This window comes from Pyrgilauda ruficollis, unplaced genomic scaffold, assembly GCF_017590135.1.
Source record: "Pyrgilauda ruficollis isolate IOZ18807 unplaced genomic scaffold, ASM1759013v1 scaffold48, whole genome shotgun sequence".
NCBI lineage: Eukaryota > Metazoa > Chordata > Aves > Passeriformes > Passeridae > Pyrgilauda > Pyrgilauda ruficollis.
In genome coordinates this window covers 357,040-376,368 of record NW_024526377.1, presented here as the reverse complement: position 1 = coordinate 376,368, position 19,329 = coordinate 357,040, and the positions used below count along the sequence as shown (strand labels likewise).

The 19,329-nt window shown below is 55.2% G+C and overlaps 1 protein-coding gene across 2 annotated transcripts in view; it reads right to left on the bottom strand.

The window, feature by feature from the left end:
• PTPRU (protein tyrosine phosphatase receptor type U) overlaps window positions 1–19,329 on the bottom strand; it is a 57,257-nt gene that overhangs the window by 20,170 nt on the left and 17,758 nt on the right. For both annotated transcript variants that reach the window (XM_041479339.1, XM_041479340.1), the window contains exons 3-15: window positions 15,075–15,346; window positions 14,923–15,004; window positions 14,119–14,234; window positions 13,753–13,927; window positions 12,496–12,789; window positions 11,627–11,935; window positions 8,092–8,201; window positions 7,587–7,788; window positions 6,656–6,758; window positions 6,273–6,546; window positions 4,655–4,691; window positions 3,977–4,115; window positions 1,108–1,265 (exon numbers count right to left, since the gene is read on the bottom strand). In XM_041479339.1, the coding sequence (XP_041335273.1) occupies window positions 1,108–1,265; window positions 3,977–4,115; window positions 4,655–4,691; window positions 6,273–6,546; window positions 6,656–6,758; window positions 7,587–7,788; window positions 8,092–8,201; window positions 11,627–11,935; window positions 12,496–12,789; window positions 13,753–13,927; window positions 14,119–14,234; window positions 14,923–15,004; window positions 15,075–15,346 (2,271 nt within the window). The remainder of the gene's footprint in view (window positions 1–1,107; window positions 1,266–3,976; window positions 4,116–4,654; window positions 4,692–6,272; window positions 6,547–6,655; window positions 6,759–7,586; window positions 7,789–8,091; window positions 8,202–11,626; window positions 11,936–12,495; window positions 12,790–13,752; window positions 13,928–14,118; window positions 14,235–14,922; window positions 15,005–15,074; window positions 15,347–19,329) is intronic.

Genomic DNA, 19,329 nt, shown 5'->3' with positions numbered 1-19,329 from the left:
GGGGGGGAAACAGCCACCAACCAGTCACCAAGTCATTAATTTCCCTTCATTAATTAAGGATGTTTACAGGCAATGGAGACTCTCCCAGCCATGGCAGGCAGCCCAAGCTCCCCAGCTCAGCCCCACCAGCCTTTGAGAGTTTCAAGGACAGCAACCAAAGAAAAAACACCCCTAACCTAGCTCGATGTATTCAGAGGAGGAAAAGTTTGCCCTCTGGGCTTTAATGATCCATGAGACAATGGCAGGGAGCGCATCAGTCCCGCAGCCCGTGCGGAAGAGCCGCGTGCAGGCGGCATCTTGCAGCTACTGTAACAGATGTTATTAGCATATGGCTGAAACTGGGGCAGCCAAAGAGTTATTTTACAACTAAATCAGCATGGAGACACATCCTCCAGTGGGTGTGAAGTTATCAGTCTCCCTTTGATGGGAGCACAGGGGCTCTTTAACCCTTCAATGCCCAGGCTGTGCAGGGAAGGCTGGGGGAAAGCTTCCAACCTCAGCATAAGCCAGGAGGTAGGATTCACCCAGTTCCAGGGGGCTGCAGCCCAATCCCGAGCCCACAGATGGCCTCGACCGGCCCAGCCACAAGCTCAGATCTCCATGAGAAGACAGAGATCCAGCTCCCCACAAGAGCTTCCCCTTCAGCACAGCCTGGATGGTGGCAAAAGCTCCAACACCGATGAAATCCATGCCCTTGGAGATTTACACAGGGCAGAGAAGAGCCTGCTATGCCACACACATCAGTCTAAAATAGATGTAACACCAAGCCTTCAAGAGAATCACAGAATATCCTGAGGTGAAAGGGACCCACAGAGACCCCCAAGCCCAACTCCTGGCCCTGCACAGACACTCCAACAACCCCACCCTGTGCCTGAGAGCATAGTCCAAACACTCCTTGAGCCCTGGCAGTCTGTTTCTGTGATATTTTGGAGTTATTGGGCACCTTTCTGGCTGGAAGGAAGCAGGGGGATGTCAGGGTCCCCATCCTTACCTTGGCTCCCACAGCTGTGCGATGGGAGCAGGTGGATGCTGGGTTACCAACCTCACCTCTGTTTCCACAGTTGTGGAAGGAGAACAGGGGATGCCAGGCTCCCACCCTCACCTCACCTCTGTTTGCATAGCCATGGGTGTCCATGAAGGACAGCCCCAGGCGCTCGTCCTCCTGCAGGGTGCTCTGGTCGGTGAAGCTCCTGTCGATGGCACTCATCATGTGTGTCTTCTCGTGCCGGTAGTTTATGGTGGCTTTGGTCATGTTCACGGGTTTCCTGCAGTGGGGAGTAGCAGAAGTGAGCAGGGCTCACCCTCAGGTGCTCTAAGGTCCCCTCAAAGCTCCTGGGCTCAGATTATTCCAGGAGCAGAACGGATTATTTGCAGTAGTGTGGTCATCATGCTTCGGTGCTCTGCTGTCCCAAGCCAGTCACAGCCACACGTGCAACATCCCTCGCTGGCTGCAGCAACTCCAGCTGCTCAACCTCAGTATGTCCCCTCCTGTCCCCTGTCCTTGGACAGCCAGGTGTGCTCCCTGTGCAGTCAAATGCTCTCTCCAGCCACCTCCCATCACACTGATCTGCCCCAGCCCTGCCCAGCCCCAGTTCTCCAGGTATGACACCCTGGACTAGTGGAAGGTGTCTCTACCCATGCCAAGGGTTGGAATGAGATGAGCTTTAAGCCCTTTCCAAGCCAAATCATTCTGTGATTTTAAAGCCATGTCAGGGGCCAAATCCATCCCAAGGGATGGGCTGGACCCCCCTGCGTAAACCCATGCTCAGCACCCACTGAGGAGGCTTTTTCCCCCACACAGGGTCTCTTTAGGCACCTAACAAAGATGCTGGAAAATCCCAGGAGTTCTCACTGGGACAGAACCTCCCACCCCAAATTCAAGTCATTCAGGCAAAGAAACCTGAATGAACATTTTTGAGGCAGCATCAGGCTCCAGACCCAGAGCAGTGATTAAGCCAGAAGGATGAACAGGAGATCTGAGTCCATGTCAGCATTGTGGTGGGGCTGGAACACTGCAAGGCACTGCTAAAATCCAGAATTCAACTCAGAGTTGCTGACCCTTCACCTTTACACTGCCTTCTGTCTCTAACAAGCTTGGCAGCATTATTTTCCCTGATCCAAAGAGACCCTTAAAATGCACTTGGCAGAGATAAGGACTTGCTGGAGCAGCGGGGTGAGGGGGGTGGCCGGGAGGGGGGTAAAGCAGGAGAATGACAATTACTTACGGGTAATAGGAGTAAGAATAGTAGTTCCTCCTGGCAAGCGTGCAAAGAGAACAGCAGAAATTGCATAAACAGCTTTTCCCCAGCATTGGGAAGGGAGGTTACAGGGCAAGTCAGCTGCCAGAAAATTCAATGCACCATAAAGGAATCAGGCTCCCCTGTGGCACCCACAGGTTATTTACTCCAGGCAGGAGCCAGCATCCTGGCAGGAGAGCACAAGCACCGGCTCTCAGTGTGATCACACTTGTGGTAGGTGTCCACAGCAACCTTCTCCAAGGGGTCATTCCATAATTTTTAAGAGTGAACAACAAAGATGTCCCAAATGTAGGGATTTCCCCCAGGCTGTTGGTTAGGGGCCCAGAGGGGTAGGTGGCGTTGGGATGTCACATTCACAGTCCACCATATACTAGAGACAGACATATTCCAAGGCTGCATTTCCATTCCACCACATCAGGGTTTCTCCAATGGCAAAGCACTCTGGAGAAGATTTTTCAGCTCATCCCAGCTTCCCAACAGCCCCAAATTCAGGCTTCTCAGCACCAGATCTAATTTGTGGCTCTGGTTTATCCTTCAACAGGTTCATCCTGGGATGCTGAAGCAGAGCTGCTCCTCCTCCTCCTCCTCCTGCCTGGCAGCACCGGCAATGGGAATGGGAATGCAGCAGCCACACTCACAGCTTCCCACCCACAGCATCACTCCCCAAAACACACCAGCACTGCTGGCATCTGCTCCATCAGGGAATGAGCCAATGGAGCCACGAGCCAGCCCCACACCTCAAAGTCTGCAGGGATGCTACAGCCCCACTCTTCCAGCAACATAAATCTGCAAGGATCCTTCCAGGGTGCACGGAGCCATAAAGAGCTTTGCAGATTTACGGGGGCCGAGGCTCTGCCCTACTGTTTTTCTCTCCCTGTGGCTGTTCATGTACTTTGCTCCATCCTCTCAAGCCCCGTGTTTAATTGCTGTCCTTTATCCCAGCTCTGAGAGCCCCCCCGCCTGGCGCTGCCTCGAGGCCTGCACAGAAGAAGCCACTTTTCCAGGGCGTTGCATCCACGTGAAAAGCAGTGGCCGCATCCCCAGCGCTCCCAGGGATGAGTGTCCCGAAAAGCCCTCGCCCTCCACCCCCATGAGCTCCCCCAGTGCAAGCCCACCACAACAGCCACGGCCACATCCATGCTAGATGTGCTCCTGCTGGCCTGGCCAAGGCAACAGGGAAGCCTAGAGGCAACATCTCAGTGTATATTAAGCTAATTTTTGTAATTTTGGGCTGGAGGTGCAGGGTTGCACACCCTGGGGTCCCGTGGCTACTGTTGGCAGGGAAGAGCTGGTGGGATGGGGACAGCTGGGCTCAGCACCAGTGCAGGGCTCGGGCCAGAAGCGTTTCCATCCATGCAGGATTGCCAGAGCCGCACAAAGCCGAGAACCAGGAGGAAAAGAAGCAAAAGACCAAAAATTATGAGGGAGAGGGACAGTGGAACAAAGCTGCAGAGGGGGTAGGGACATCCCCAGGACTTTGCTGCTCAGTCCCCAGTGTCCCCTGCCCTGCCTGGTGTCACAGAGCATTGGGGCTCTGGGCCCAGTGGGATGCATGGGCACATGGAGACATAGCCCGAGGGAGCATCTGGAGCCTGCCCAGGGCAGTTGAATCCCCACCAGTAACTCCAGACAGTGCTGGGGTGGTGGAGAAGAGCTGAGCTGGGAGGGAGGGAGGGAGCAAGGGAGGGAGGACCAGCCACCAGCCCAGGTCTCCTTACCCTTTCCGAATGGCGACGATGATGGCTCCCAGCAGGATAATCAGGATGATGAGCCCTCCAGCACAGATCCCCAGGATCAGGCCCATCTCCTCCGAGTGCTGGGACACCTCCAGGGGACGCTTGCTCTCTTTGCAGGCAGCTGCCAGGGGACAGGGACAGGCAGAGGGGTGGGTGGACAAGGGTGCTTGTGAGCACCCACCACACTCCACTCCAGGGGGATTGGCAACATCAGGCATGAAAACACTTGGATTTGTCCCATGGGATGCTCACTTCTCCATGAACACAAGTTATCCAAACAAGACACTACAGGGCTCTGCAGCACCACACTACGACTGTGGACAAGTCCCTCTCCCAGTTCCAGTGGGGTGGGACAGTCCTTTTGTGCATATTTCATCACACCCCACATAAGATCATCCATCCCTGGATTCGGCATCCAGCACCACCATTCCAGACCCACCTCCACCATGGTAACAGCATTAGGAAGGAAAATTCAACCAAGGGAAAAACCCCAGATGCCAAAGAGAGTGGAAAACAAAAGAGTGTGGGGTGGAGCTGGAATAACCCATCACATGCAGCCCAATCACCACCAGTGCTGGTCCAAACCCACTGGCAGAGCCCCGACCGCCAGAGCAGCCAGAGCTGCAGCCTCACTGGGGTTAGGGGAAAGGGAGAGCTCACCTTTGCGAGCGATCCGGACACAGTTCAGCCGAGTTTCCTATGGAGGTAAAAAGGGGGGTCAGTGCTGGATGAGCATCCCAGCGGCTCCGCTCCCCACTCTCACCTACGCGAGGCTGGGTGGGCACAGGGCTGGTCATTGGTGCTTTGGCCCCCAAACTGAGGGAGTCCATGGGTGGTTTGTGCTGCAGCACCCAAAGAGCTCCTGGGAACCCACATCACAAGAGATGCTGCTGAATGATCTGTCCCCAGCATTCCCAGGTTTAGCTGGAGCCACTGCTCCTGGCACAGAGGGGATGGTGAAGCTCAAGAGCATGGAGAACCCAGGAGATGCAGCCAATCCACATGTCACCAATGTGCCACCAGCTACAGCTGAAACACTACCAAGTTGTCATCCAGAGCTTCACGGGTTTGTCTTCCACTTAAGTTTCAAGCTCTGCACCTGCTGCCAAGGTTGCCACGAGGTTCCAGCTTAAGTCTCCAATAGTTTTAACATTTGCAATTTAGGGAGGGGTTCAGATAAAATATTCCATCTTTCCATGCATCCAACTTCTGTTGCAAAATTAAAAGCACCACTTTGGCAGTGTTGTCTTCTCCAAGCATCCTCCAGTCTCTCAAGACACCAGGCACCAAGGTGCTCCATCCACCCTCGGCCCAAGACCTGCCCATGCCACATGCCCAGGGCAGGGCCAACTAGAGCACTGCACTCTCTGGGATCTCCAGCTTTTCCTTCTCCTGCTTCTTGCTTCATTGGGCACAAAACCCACGAAAAACCCCAGCTACGATCCAGTGTTTTTCCAACATCTGATGGCAGCTGGGATAAATCCATTACCTCTCAGCAGGAAAGATGTAACACAGCATCAGCCACCAGTTATTAACCAGCAGTGCCAAGCGAGTCAGAGCCAGGACCCTCCCTGTCCCTCTCGGCTCTAATTACAACAAAGAAGCGAGGAGTGAATGACCCCGGAGCAAAGAAAAGGACTCAGTAACCACTTTGTAGCAGGACAGAAATGTGCAGGATGAGGATGCTCCGGCAGGTTGGACAGGAGCTGTTGGAGCAGGTGATGCCAAGAAGGATCCCAGCAGGGTCCAGGTGGTCCTGCTGGAGACTTGGAGGAATCAGCCCGGTGGGTGCAAGGGGTGCAGCTCTGCAGAGGTAACTGGCAGCAGCAGGGAGGGAAGGGCAGCCCGGGAGGTCTCAGGAGTTCTCTGGAGCTGGGACTGGCCATCCTGCCAGTGCTGGATCCCAGCAATGACACACAGTTCTGGCTGCCCAAACAGTCCTTCTCCAACCCAGGAGCAGCCCCAGGAATAGGGGCTCCCCTGCACTGGTGCTTGTTGATGTCCTGGCTGGTACTGCAGTGGGTGGGGGAAATTCGGCTACTCCACCCCCCCGCATCGGCACGGGGATGGGGACAGGCACCACCCAGGGGTGCTGGAGCAGGACACCCACCCATCATCTCAACATGCCATAAGGGTGGTCTGGAGCACCAAATGCCCCCTAGCAGGACATTAGGAATGAACCCAGAGGGTGACCCAGGGGAGGGCAATCTAAAAGTAGTCCCATTTTTACCAACCCCCAGACCCCAGCCTGCCCTTACCAGGTGCCAGGGCCACTCACCCCTTTGAGGTTGCTCATGGCCTGGAAGTAGATGAGATAGGCCTTCTTGGGCTCCAGAGGTGGGTTCCAGTAGCCGCTGTAGGTCTGGTTGTCCCCCACGGTGAAGGGCTTGGCCTCGGTGAGGCTGCTGGCGGGCAGCTCTGCCCCGAAGTAGTGCACGGAGCCGCGGGACATGGCATCATCGAAGGTGAGCGGCACCGGGAAGCACTCCTGCCCGCCCAGCTCCCGCTTCAGCTTCTTGGGCCGGTCCTCCTCCACAATTACCTGATAGGTGCTGGTGAGGGCCAGGCACAGGTTAGTTTTGGGAAGAATGGTCCTGCCCTTCCTTGGACCCTGCTGTGCCACCCCATTTTGGGGTCTCACCCTCCTGCACCCTGACCTACCTGATGGGAGCCCCTCTGCCCTGTGCCGGCCGCAGCAGCACTGTGATGGTGCTCTCTGACTCGCTCAGTGGCGATGGCATGTCCCCGTAGTCGAAGGTGGGAGCTGCAACAGGAGCTGGAGTGAGTCCTGGGGCTCCCCCGGCTTAGGGGGGAACTGAGGCACGAGCAGCTTTGCCCAGGGCAAGGCATCACCCACTGGTGTCATATGAATTATTTCAAATAAAGTAAAAAGCCTCTCCATGTCTTGAACAAGAGTTGAGAGACAACCCCTGGGTGTGCACAAGGGAGGTTTACCAACACCAGTCCGGCACAAGGGAGAAAACCAAGAGTGGGATCCAACCTCAGCAGGACCCAAATACTCCAGTCATGAGATGTGCCCAAGAACAGCACCACTCGGAACCACTGGCAGTGTGAGCTTCCCCCACCCCAGGGCAGAAGCATATCTGAGCCAGCCCAGCAGCACCCCCAGACCAAGGTGGGGGGACCCCCCCTCATGCCTGGCATAGTCTTGTGGTCCCCAAACCATCACTGGCAGCCAAGGGGGTCCAGCTTGAGCTGCTTTGTCCCAGTGCCCCCATTAACACTCTGTTCAGCCCATTTGCTGCAGTTAATGCGACACCATGGACAGAAGCAAAGAGCCCTGAGTACTGCACAGCTCATTAACAAAGTCCAATTAATCCCTCGCTTATACAGCACCAGCCACCAGCACTGGGCTGGCCAGGCTCCCCAGACAGGGACCCACCAGTCTGGGGACTGCCCGGGGGCTCACAGCACAGCTGCCACCACCAAGACCATCTTTCTATGGCAGTATCCAGCCACCAAAACACTGCCAGTCACCAAAACCACAGGAGCAAGCCAGAGGCTCCACACCACTGTAGGACACCTGAGCGGAGGAGAAGCCCCAGGAACAGGAATGGAGTGGGGAACCTACCGGAGATGTTGGTGGTGATCTCAGTGAGCGCCGTCTGGCCAAAGCCCTTGCCGGTGCGGGCCCGCACGGAGAACAGGTAGGTGGTGCCGGGGTGGAGGTTGGAGAACACGTGGTAGGTCTCATTGCGCAGCTTGGACACCGTGCGCCGCGGGCCCGGAACATTCACTGCAGGGTCTGAGGACTCGATGCTCTGGTAGCTGATCTGCAGAGACAGGGCACAGCATCACCCGTGGCCGTGGGAGAGGGGACAGAGCCCAGATTCAGGTGGAGAAGGGATTAAAACAACAAATTCAGAGGAGGGGATGGTCATGGGGCAGCCTGGAGGCAGCCAGGGACTTTTTGAGATGAAACAATAGCAGAGGTTCACTGGAAAAGCCAAAGGGCTCAGGAGTAGCAGCAGCTGCCTCTAATCCTCATGGCCAACAGCAGAGCTTGTCCCAGACCCCTCCAAGCAGGACCCTCTCGTGTCCCCAGTACCCCAGGCGCCACACCAGCCAGGATGTACCTCATACTGCGTGATGAGGCCATTGGGCTCCACCGGTTCCTCCCACTTCAGGAATATCATGTCCTCCAGTGGGGTGAAGGTGAGGGACTCAGAGGCAATGCCGCCAGGCACTGGGGAAGGAAAGGAGATGTACTTGGATGCAGCTGGAAACCAGTCTGTAAGGGGAAATCCTCCAGGAAACCCCTCTGGGTGGCTGTGGCAGTTGTGCCCTGTGACCAAGCCACCACACTCCCTTTGCCGTGTCACCCACCTCCAGCTAGTGCCACCAGACAGGACTGGTGGCTCCTCAGGAAGACACCCAAGGCGTTGATGCTCCTGGACCCACTGGTGACACTTTGCCATGGGAAGGGGAGGTCCCCACACCAGTACAAACCCCGCAGGTACCACTTCCAGCACCTCAGCCCAGGCACTGGCAGCAGCACAGGGTGCCCGAGCTTTCCAGCATGAGGAAAAGAAATAAATTCTCTTTTCCCCCACAACCCAATTTCCCCCCGGAGCCATTAGCATCCTGTGGAGACACTGCCAGCAAGCAGCAACATCCTCACATGCAGACGGGCTCAACGTGGCCCGGCCTCCCCTCTAATTAACACCACCACAATAATAACTGTAATCACTGACAGCAATCAGCGGCTCCGGGATCAATATCCGCTCCTTTATGATGGATTTCTCCACCCGAGGCGGTCAGCGAGGAAAGGCAATGGCTCGGGAAGGCACCGGCAGCATCCCCCACTCCCAAACCTTGCAGGGGACAGCAGCTCTTCTCTCTGATTGGCTTTTTTCACAGCTTTTGTTCGGGTGTAATTACGGGACTGGGAGAGAGGGATCACCTCCCGCGCTTCCCACCGTGCAAACGAGCCGTTTCCACCTGATTTACAAGTTAATTTAATCAGAGGCACTGTGTCCTACACGTGTACACAGGCACTTATTAAATTCAGGAAGAATTACGGAAACCTGTAGGGCAGTAAAGTGTGTACCTACAGAGATTGGGTTTTAATATACAGAACCTACACTATATATAATTATAAGTTATTTTCTATTATTATATATAGCCTGCATGATATAGACAATTATATCTTAGTTTCTATTATTATATGTTGTATCATTGCTATTGTCTATAGGATAATTTATATATTATATTAATATTATAATACCTATATATTCACATATATATATATACACACACACACATATATACACACACATTCAAGTACAGGTATCTTGCTTCCATCCTAGGCTGGGAGAGGCAGAGGATGCACACAACAGCTCCCAGGTGTGCACGTACCCCTCTGCTATCCATATTTGCACACATATATTTATTTATGGAATTATATATATTTATCCTGACTTGCATTGCATGCACCCTGCCTGCTCCCAGGACAAGTGGCTCCCTGCAGCACCATCACACTGCAAGGATATTTCCACAGGTGCCTGGGATTGAGTTTCATCATTCCATGCACACACAGAATGAAATCTCCAGCTGTGGGTCACCTGGATCCATGGGGGGCACTGAAACACCAGCTGGACAACCTGTGGATGCAGCACACTTCCCTCAGTGTCCTGCCCACACGCCCAGCACAGCTCTGCCTGGGGCCCAAGAAGGATGCTGTGAACAACAGCCTTGGGTGGCCCAGTTACTTGGATTTTCCAGCCCCAAACCAGGGTTTACCACTCAGGATGGGGTGGTGTGTCTTTGCAGCCCACCAACAGCAGCCCCAGGGGATGCTGCTGCCAAAACTGGCCTTGTGCCAGAATAAACCACAATTAAGGGTCCTATCATTAACAAGCTTTCAGCACCTTGGTTTACTTGCAGGGGCAGCTGTTCATCCTGCAGTTCTAGGATGAATTCATCATCCTCCCAGGCAGGCTGGGCCAGACATGTGAGGAGTATCTGCCATGTAGCTGTAGGAGGATATCCATAGATCCATCGCCACGAGACCGAATGTATACACAGCCTCAAGTTCAATCCAAGGGGGAAGCCAGCAGCCCCAGTTAATTGAGGCACAGGAAAAAGCAGCTGGAGTGATTATAGTATAGCAAAAAGACATCTGGAGCTCGTGTATTAATATTCCATAAGCAAACAGCTGGAGCAGTCACAGCCCAATGAGAACAACTGGAGCAATTATAGCTGGAAAATAAACCACTGGCAGGGCAGAGCTGGGTGTCCCCTCTGGGGCAGGCTGAGGGTTGGGGATGTGGAAAGTGTTGGTGTACAGAGGAAGGTGCTGGATTTAGGATTTGAAGATGAAAAAGGACCTGGAGATGCTTTCAGCTCCTCTCCAGCTCTTCAGGTTTTGCCTTCCAGCCTGGGAGACAGGAGTGAGCTCTGCACACGTAATGGCAAATCCTGTGCAGGGGAATTCCATGAGCAGGCTTCTCCTCAGGGGTCCTCCGGGGCTCTGGAGGCAGCTCAATCCCTTGCAATTACCAGTTCAGTCGCTTTAATTGCTGATTTTTTATGCTTAAAAAGTGCTTTGGAGATTAATTCTGTTCTTGCTTAACAAATGACTCCGTGAGAGCCAGGGATGCTCCAGCCACACTCAGCAGTGGGAGAGGCCAGCCCTCAATGTGGCCTGTCACTGATGGGTGGCACTGGACACATGGAGCCAGCTCTGTCCTGTACCTCCTGCCATATCCCCTGGATCTCCAAAGCCCAGAGTGACTCAGGCACTGCTGATGGCGAGCAGTCAGGGTGAGGGGCAGGTAAAGCCAGACCTGGGAGACCTCTCCAGCAGCCTCAGCTTGAGCAGATCCTCAGGAAAGGGCTCACCAGAGCAATAGATTCCAAAACCAGGAAGTCCTGGAGCAATGCTGGAGTGCCCATCAAGGATGTCCTCCCACTCAGGTGACAGGGAGCCCAGAACAGGGCACAGCCAGAACAGGGAGAAAACAGGAGCAAAGCTGCCAGAAACTGGGGCCGTATCACTGCAGAGGTCTCTGCACAAACCCAAACCCACTCAAGAGCAAACTTCACCAGGGAAGAGCATCAGGGAAGCCAAAAAAAGCTACACCTGCCCTGGTGAACAGCACTTTCCCAGAAATGCAGCAGTGCCCAATCCACCAGAAACCAAGCAGATAAAAGATGTTACCTAAGTGCAAAGTATTAATTGTTTTAATTGCTGTTATTATAGCTGCCAGGCTTTGGTTCCCAATAACGGGTGAGTGAGGATGACTTGTGCTCGGGAAGCTGTGTATGAGCCAACTCCCACATCCTCCATTGGGCCAGCCAGGGGTAAAATTCCACTCCAAGGATGAGGGCAGTGTGTCCACAGTGACACCCCCATCCAATCCCTGAGCCTCTCAGCCCCCCAGGCATCTCCCTTCCCCAAACACCAGCACTGTCCTTTCTCTCGCCTCCTGTTGCACACCTCTGGGGCTGCGAGATCCTTTTCACCTCCCCCTTGGCTCAGGAGATATTCCCATCATGCCCATGGGCCAGGAGCCAGGGATGCACACCATGCCACAGGAGAAACCCCAGCAGCACACCAGCTACAGAGTTCCAATTTCGGGGATGATGCACCTCCCCGAGCAGACTCACCATCCTCATCTGTCTGGAATATCACCTCCTTGCCCTCCTTGCGGCCCTCGGGGTTGGAGAGGATGAGCTTGACGTGGATGTTCTTGTAGGGCAGCAGATTTTTGATGGTGTAGCGGTTGGCGTTCCGCTCCATCTTCACACACTCCTGGAAGGTCTGGTTGTGGCCACTGCCCACGAAGTAGCGGTAGCACAGGGACATGGTGTAGGTGTGGCAGCGAGTCAGGTTGTAGCCCAGTGGCTCCCACTGCAACGTCAGCTGTCTGGACTGGATTTCGGAGAAAGCCAGGCCTTTGGGGGCTCGCATGGGCTCTGTGGGGAAGAGAGACGGGGAGAGGTGAGCGAGGAGGCAAACATCTCATGGATTTATGTGTTGTATCAGGGAAAACACTTTTGTCCATAGGGACAAAAGGGGTAAGTGCAGAGAGCAACCCTGACTGCAAAAGCGGGACCAGCCCCAGCACAGAATGCTGCTGCCCTGCAGACAGGGCTGGGGACACCACTGGGGATATCTCTCAGTCACCAACTCTGCAGGGACAGCAGCTGCCCCACGCTCATCCTTCCCTGTAGAGGTGAAGCAGGGTGCCAGCCCCACAAGCAGCCCCAGCTACCCAGAGAAAGGTGCCTGCCCCATGAGAGCCCTTGTGGTGTCATCACACCCAAGTCAGGCTCTTGAGACAAGAGGGACCAAGTGCCATCAGTGGGAGGGAGTTTAATCAGCTCTAATTGGAGTGAATGGGAGAAGTTAATGAGGGGGCACCTCTGCCAACAGCACACACACACACAGACACACACAGGTGCCTTGGGTAAGCTGGAAGGGGCAGGGCCCAGGGTGCCTGGAGAGCTGTCCCAAGGGACGCCGTGGGGCCCACCTGCGCACTTGGTGCGGCTGATGAGGGGCGGCCCCGGTTTGCCGGTGCCCCCCTCACCCGGCCGGGTGAGCAGGACACTGATCTCGTACTCCGTGTCAGGGTCCAGGTGCCAGAGCTTGTAGGTCTGCATGTTGACAGCGTGGACCTCCGACCAGGGCCCCGAGGTCATGCGGTACTCGATCTCCTTGCGCACGATGGGGCCGTCTCCGATGATGGAGTTGGTGTTGAGCTGGATGATGAGGTAGGTGGAGCCGGCCCGGAGCAGCTGGGGGGGGGCAATGGGGGTGGGGGGCTCTGGAAGAGAGCACAGAAGGGGCAGCTGGAGCATCCCCAGAGCCAGGCCAGTGCCAGCACAACCACAGGTACCACGGGTTTATTTTATTGTTTACAGCCCACAGTCAGACACATTTCCAGTGTCTTCCCACACCAACCCACCACACCTAGGCTGGAGAAGGGAACATTTGGGGTGACCTAACTGTGGTTTGAAGGGAACCTAACTGTGGCCTTCCAGTATCTGAAAGGGGCTACAAAAGAGATGCAGAGGACTTTTTACAAGAGCATGTAGTGACAGTACACGGGAAAATGGCCTCACACTGACAGAGAGTAGGTTTAGATTAGATATTAGGAAAAGATTCTTCCCTGTGAGGGTGGGGAGGCCCTGGCACAGGTTGCCCAGAGAAGCTGTGGCTGGCCCCATCCCTGGAAGTGTCCAAGGCCAGGCTCTGGAGCAACCTAGTTGAGTGGAAGGTGTCCCTGCCCATGGCAGGGGGTGGCACTGGATGAGCTTTAAGGTCCCTTCCAACCCAAACCATTCTGGCATTTGTGCTGCAGAGCACAGAACAAATTCAGATTCCCCATCCCGAGGACATGGGAGTCACCCAAGTACAGGACAACACCATCCAGTCTTCAAACTTCAGTCTGTGCCTGTGCCCTCCACCACTTTCAGAAGGCTTTAACAGCTGCAATAGGGTTTCATCTGATCAAACCTTAATTGTCTTTGTAAGTCACACAGCCCAGCATGGTGCCGCACAGTTTCACCATAATTAATTAATTCCCACCTACTGCAATCAAAAATAAATGATCTAAGGCCAACAGGAAAGGGAGTTTCTGGTTTTATGCTGCACAGTCCATGTTTAGCAACTCTTCCACAGTGAGAAACTGCAATCCTCGTGTTCCAGGCATCCCACCTTCCTCTGCACACAGCAGAGCAGGAGTGGCCCGCCACGGCCCCGAAGCGGGCAAGGGCAGCTCACCCACCTTTGACGATGAGCTCGGCGAAGTTGGAGACGCCGGCGCCGCGGGCGGACTGGGTGACACAGCGGTACAGGTCCTGCTCCGCCTTGGACACCGCGTCCAGCTGGAACGTGGCCAGGAAGCGCCGGTGGCTGATGTGCTTCACTGAGGCGGCAGGGACCACCTCGCCACTCTGCCTCTGCCCACGGGACACACACAGAGTCACAGGGGGCACAGTGGCACCTCCAGAGCCACCAGGGGTGTCCCCACATGATGTCTGCTTAAAAGCAGGGGGATCGCCCTTGTCCCGCCATATCCAGCGGGGTTTTCTCCCACAGGAAAGCCATGTGTGGGGCTGCCTGCAGCCGATTCACCACCACCATTCCTCACCTGCATGAGGAAGCGCTCGGCCTCGGCAGCCTTGCCAGCGGCCACGCACTGGAAGGTGGCGTTTTGTCCTGCATTCACCTCCACATCACCCAGGCGGGAGAAATGAGGCGCTTTCGCTGCCGAGGGACAAAGCAAGAGGTGAGGAAGGACCTGAGGTCCAAGGAGACCCACAGCAGCACTGCCACAAAAATCTCTCCCCACCCAAAAATCCACCCAGATGTCACAGCTGAGCCCAGCTCTGGACAGGCCTGATGCCCACCCTCAGAGCCTGGCTCCGAGTGAGGCACGTGTTCCAGCAGAACCAGCTAGTGTCCCAGGGAGGGATAAGCCTTTCTCTTCAGCACCCCACAGTGCTGCTGCCAGATGCAGGGTATGGGACTGACAGAGGGGGCAGGTCTCCTGCCCAGCCTGCAAGAAATAGGAGGTGACCCCAAGAGCCAGTGTGTTGGAACAGTCTGGGATTTTGGACCCCCCACCAGCCTGGGTGGCCCCTCTTGATGGGGACACTCATGCCTTGTGTTCAGTCTGTGCTTTTCTAAGGTTTTATGAAAACTAAAAGCAATGTTGCAGCTTTTTTTGGTGGGGATAGGGACGGAGATGCAAAAAGGAGCCTCAGAGGTGCCCAGGAGATGGAGCTCCACCAGCGTAGGTAACATCAGGGACACCCAAGTGCCACCAGGCTGCACCCCAGCATTAGGCCCTCTGCTCTCCCCAGAACCATCCCAATGGACACCAGCTTCAAGCCCTGCTGCCCAGCCGAGCCCAGCAGCAACCCCCCCTCAGATCCCATCCCACAGCACTCACAGCATGGATAATTCAGGAGCAAAATGTCATCCAGGCCCAGGTACCCCCTGCGCTCGCTGGAAACCACCGCCTCGAAGAGCACCTGCGGCACCAAACAGGGGTCACCCGTGGCCAGGGGTCCAGGCTGGGGCTGGGGGGCTGCTGGGCCTCACCTGGTACTCGCTGGGCCAGAACAGGCTGACTGCCAGCTCTGCCTGGTGCCACTGGCGGCCGTGCGAGCCGGACGCGTTCCACACGGCGCTGCCCACCAGGCCCCCGGTGACCCAGACGTAGGCGCTGAGGGTGCCAGGGCTGTGCCCATCCCGGCTGAACATGAAGTAGCTGAACTGGAGACAGTGAGTGTCATTCTCACTCAGTGCCTGGAAGAGCAGGTGAGCTTTCTGGCCCGGGCTGTGCTGAGAGGAGTTCACCATCAGGTAGGAGCCTGCAGCAGCCGGGGAGAAGGGGGAGAGACTGGAGCTAAGTACAAGGATGGTGAAGGGTCTGGAGGGGCCACAGAGGGGGTGGTTGAGGGCACTTGGTGTGTGCAGCTGGAGCAGAGGACACTGAGGACAAAGCTCAGGGATCTGCAGCTCCTCCCAAGGGGCAGCTCCCATCTCTGCTCTGGGACAGGGACAGCAGCCAGGGAGTGGCTGGAGCTGGGCCAGGGCAGCTCAGGCTGGAGATCAGGGCAAGGTTCTTCCCCCAGAGGGTGCTGGCACTGCCCAGGCTCCCCAGGGAATGGGCACGGCCCCGAGGCTGCCAGAGCTCCAGGGATGCCCAGGGTGGGGTTGGTGGGGGGTCTGGGGTTGGACTGGATGATCCCTGTGAGCCCCCTCCCAACTAAGGAGATTCTATTACTCTAATCTCCCTTTTCCACCTCTCCTGAGCTTTGCCAGCAGGGATAGAGAAGGTGGAGGATACGGGACCACAAAGATGCCCATGTGCTCCAGGGCACTGGTCCATGACAGCCCATGAGGATATGCAGGACAGGAGGGACTTGGGATGGAGCCAGGAGTAGATGCCTTCTGGGCAGCAGCAGGACACTGCAATGGGACCTGGCTGCTGGATGAGGAGGGGAGGATCAGAGCTGCTGCCTCCCCAGGGCCCCAGGGTCAGGAAAGGCTCCAGTGTTGCTCTTCTTTAACTCTCACAGCTTTGGCTGCACCAGTCCCCCTCCCCAGCCGGGCCCAGCTGTTTACCTCCATCATTTACCACACAGTTGTCACCACATTTAAACTGTGCTCAGCAGGCACTCACAGAGGGAAATCCTCGTTGGCTTAAGGAGCAGCAGTAGCATCCCAGCTCTCAGGGATGCCTGGAATGTCATTCCCAGAGATGCCCCACCACCAGCAGCCGCTGGGATCCCACCTCCCACCACCCAACACTACCAGCAGCAAAACCAAGAGCCCCAGCACAGCCTTGAAGCCGTCCTTATAGAGCACTCAGGATGACAGTCCCATATGGGATCCCAAAGGCAGCATCACTCCCTGTCCTGCACACTCCAAGCCAGGCAGTCTGAAGGCAGGAGGGGGATGCAGGAGTCCCAGCCCTTCGTGACAGCTCCCAGAGCTGTCCATCACAGCCACGGGGCTGGCATACAGGATGGATGGGAAGCTGCCCCACCAAATCCTCCCCCTCACCAAAGGCAAGGGGATTATTCATCTCCATTTTAATACCAGCAGAAGCTGTAAGTAACAAAGCTGGGCCATTTATTCAAGGCTACCATTGTTTTCCTGACAGTCAGCGTTTCGTTATCAATTAATTCTAAGCTCGGGCGCTTTCCTCACCTCGACTCCCACTGAGCAGCTCCAAGAAAAGCCAAAGGAAGGTGAAGGGGAATTGCAGGGGGCACCCATCTATGCTCATGCAGCATTTGGGATCGCAGGGGAGACCCATCTACTACCCCAGAGTTTGGGACCTGCACCTGGGGGGACCCCAAAACACCCGGGGGTCACAGCACCAGCTGGGGTGACACAGCGCCAGTACCAGATGCATCTCCCAGTGCATCCTTCAGGGATGGGAGCTGGGGCAAGGGAAAGAAATCCCTAAAAGGGAAATTTTCCCCACACCACTGACCTGCATGGCTGCCTGGCCCTGCCAGCCCCTTGGGGTGGCTACTCAGGGTGAAATAAAACGATGACAATTTATTTCCTCGGAGTCCAGCACAGCTCGTTTCACCCACCAAGGGGAAGACACTATGTCCATGCTTCTCTTTTTTCTCTTCTCATTTCCCCCAGCAAAATTACTTCTGCTCTAATGAGATCAGCCCCATTTGGTCCAGGCAACAGCAGAGTGGAGACCGACCACTGACCCACCTCATGCCAGGGGACATCTCCCAAAAGCCACCTCATTAATGAATAGGCTCTCGTTAACAAACAGGCCCTTCCTCTGCTCTCCCTTTACAAACAAAAAGCCATAGGTCCAAAATAAAGAGGCCAAGACTAAAATTAAACCACTGATGAGTTATTTTAAAAGACAGAGAATGCCCATAAGGTCACCTGGGAGCAGGGATGCACCTGAGCATCCCTCATCAGGCAGGGCTTCCCACACATGCTATTTTCCCCTCTTAATTTTCTTCCTGGCGTTGCAGCATTGGAAAACGCAGGTTCCAACCACTCGCTTTTGTGCTAATTTTATCCTCCTCTGCTGTAAATATCTGGCATTAACCTGAAGCCCAGGGTGTGGGTTGGGTTTCTTTTATAAATATAAGAGAAGCAAAGGTACTTCAAACTGCCAGAGGGCAGGGTTGGATGGGATATTGGGAAGGGATTGTTCCCTGTGAGGGTGAGGAGGGGCTGGCACAGGGTGCCCAGAGCAGCCATGGCTGCCCCTGGATCCCTGGAAGTGCCCAAGGCCAGTTGAAGCCCTGCTTGCCCACAGGGAAGGGGCAGCTCTTCCCATCATGCTGCCCATCCCAAGGGTTCTGCCTGCCACTGCATCCCTCCAGGAAAAACCCAAACAGCCCTGCAAGAAGAGGAGGGAAGAACCCACTCCCCCCACTTCCCTGTCTCAATGAGTTTCTCCTCCTACAAAATCACTGAGAGATAAAAATAAATAAAAAATAACTTCCAAGAGCTATTAGAAGGCAGGGAAGGCAAGCAGGATGACAGGGAGAGGGCGGCACTGCCAGACAAGAGGTGCCAGGGGAGCAGGTCTGAGCATTGCAGTATCTGTCTCCAGGAAATCCCGCTGGAAGACGAAGCTGATGTGTGCCAGATGCTTCTCTGTGTCACAGCCAGCACAGGAACCAGGGAACCACTCCCCACTTCTGGGCTGAACATCTCCCAAAGCACCCCCAGCACCAAGGGCTGATCTCCCACCACCACGTCAGGCTTCATTGTTCAAGGGTTTTATGGATTGCAGCAGGAGCTGATTGGGAAGTGGTGCTGGAGCTGAGAGCTGAAAAAGCAGCTCCTTGGATGGGATCGGGAGGCATCAGAGTGCTTCAGGGTGGGGACAACAGCTCAGCCCCCCCAGCACAGGGACAGAGTTGTGCAAGGACACAGTAGCTCCATGCACTGAGAAGCTCCGATGCACAGGGGGTTTCCTAATGTCAGTGAATTTGGAAGGAAAATCCAGGAAAAAGAACATTTGAGGAAAAAAAACACCCACAAATATGATGTTTTAATATTCTGAGTGAGGGACCTTAGAGCCCCTTTCAGTGCCTGAAGGGGCTCCAGGAGAGTTGCAAAGGGACTGGGGACAAGGATGGAGGGACAGGACACAGGGAATGGCTGCCACTGCCAGAGGGCAGGGCTGGATGGGATCTTGGCAATTGGGAATTGTTCCCTGGCAGGCTGGGGAGGGGTTGGGCTGGAATTGCCAGAGCAGCTGTGGCTGCCCCTGGATCCCTGGCAGTGCCCAAGGCCAGGCTGGACATTGGGGCTGGGAACACCTGGGACAGTGGGAGGTGTCCCTGCCATGGCAGGGGTGGGATGGGATGAGCTTTAAGGTCCCTCCCAGCCCAAACCAGTCTGGAATGACAAGTTCACATCTGCTTCACCCTGCAGCTGCTCCTTCAAAAAAGGAACAATAAAGAGACAAAAAAAAAAAAAAAAATCACAACTGCAACATGGGAGAGACCCATCCATCATCTTTAGGTGAGAGACAAGTCAAGAAAAGCGGGGGGGGAACCCTAAACTAAACAAGAAAGCAAGAAGAGAGTCAGATGAAAAGGTAGCAGCAGGTGGCCAGCAGCCAGCACCCATTCCAATAAATCCTACACTCCTTGAAACTGGCTGATCTCCAATAAAAACTCATTTTAATCTGAGACCACGAGACTCCTTTGGAAAGTGCTCCCTGGAGAGGCCCTGGCACTGTGAAATCCCTTTGATCCCCTGAGCTGCTGCAAAGACCAAGGGGGTGATGGGGCTGCAGAAGCCTCAGGTCCCCACCCAAAACGGGACAAAACCACCCAAATACAGG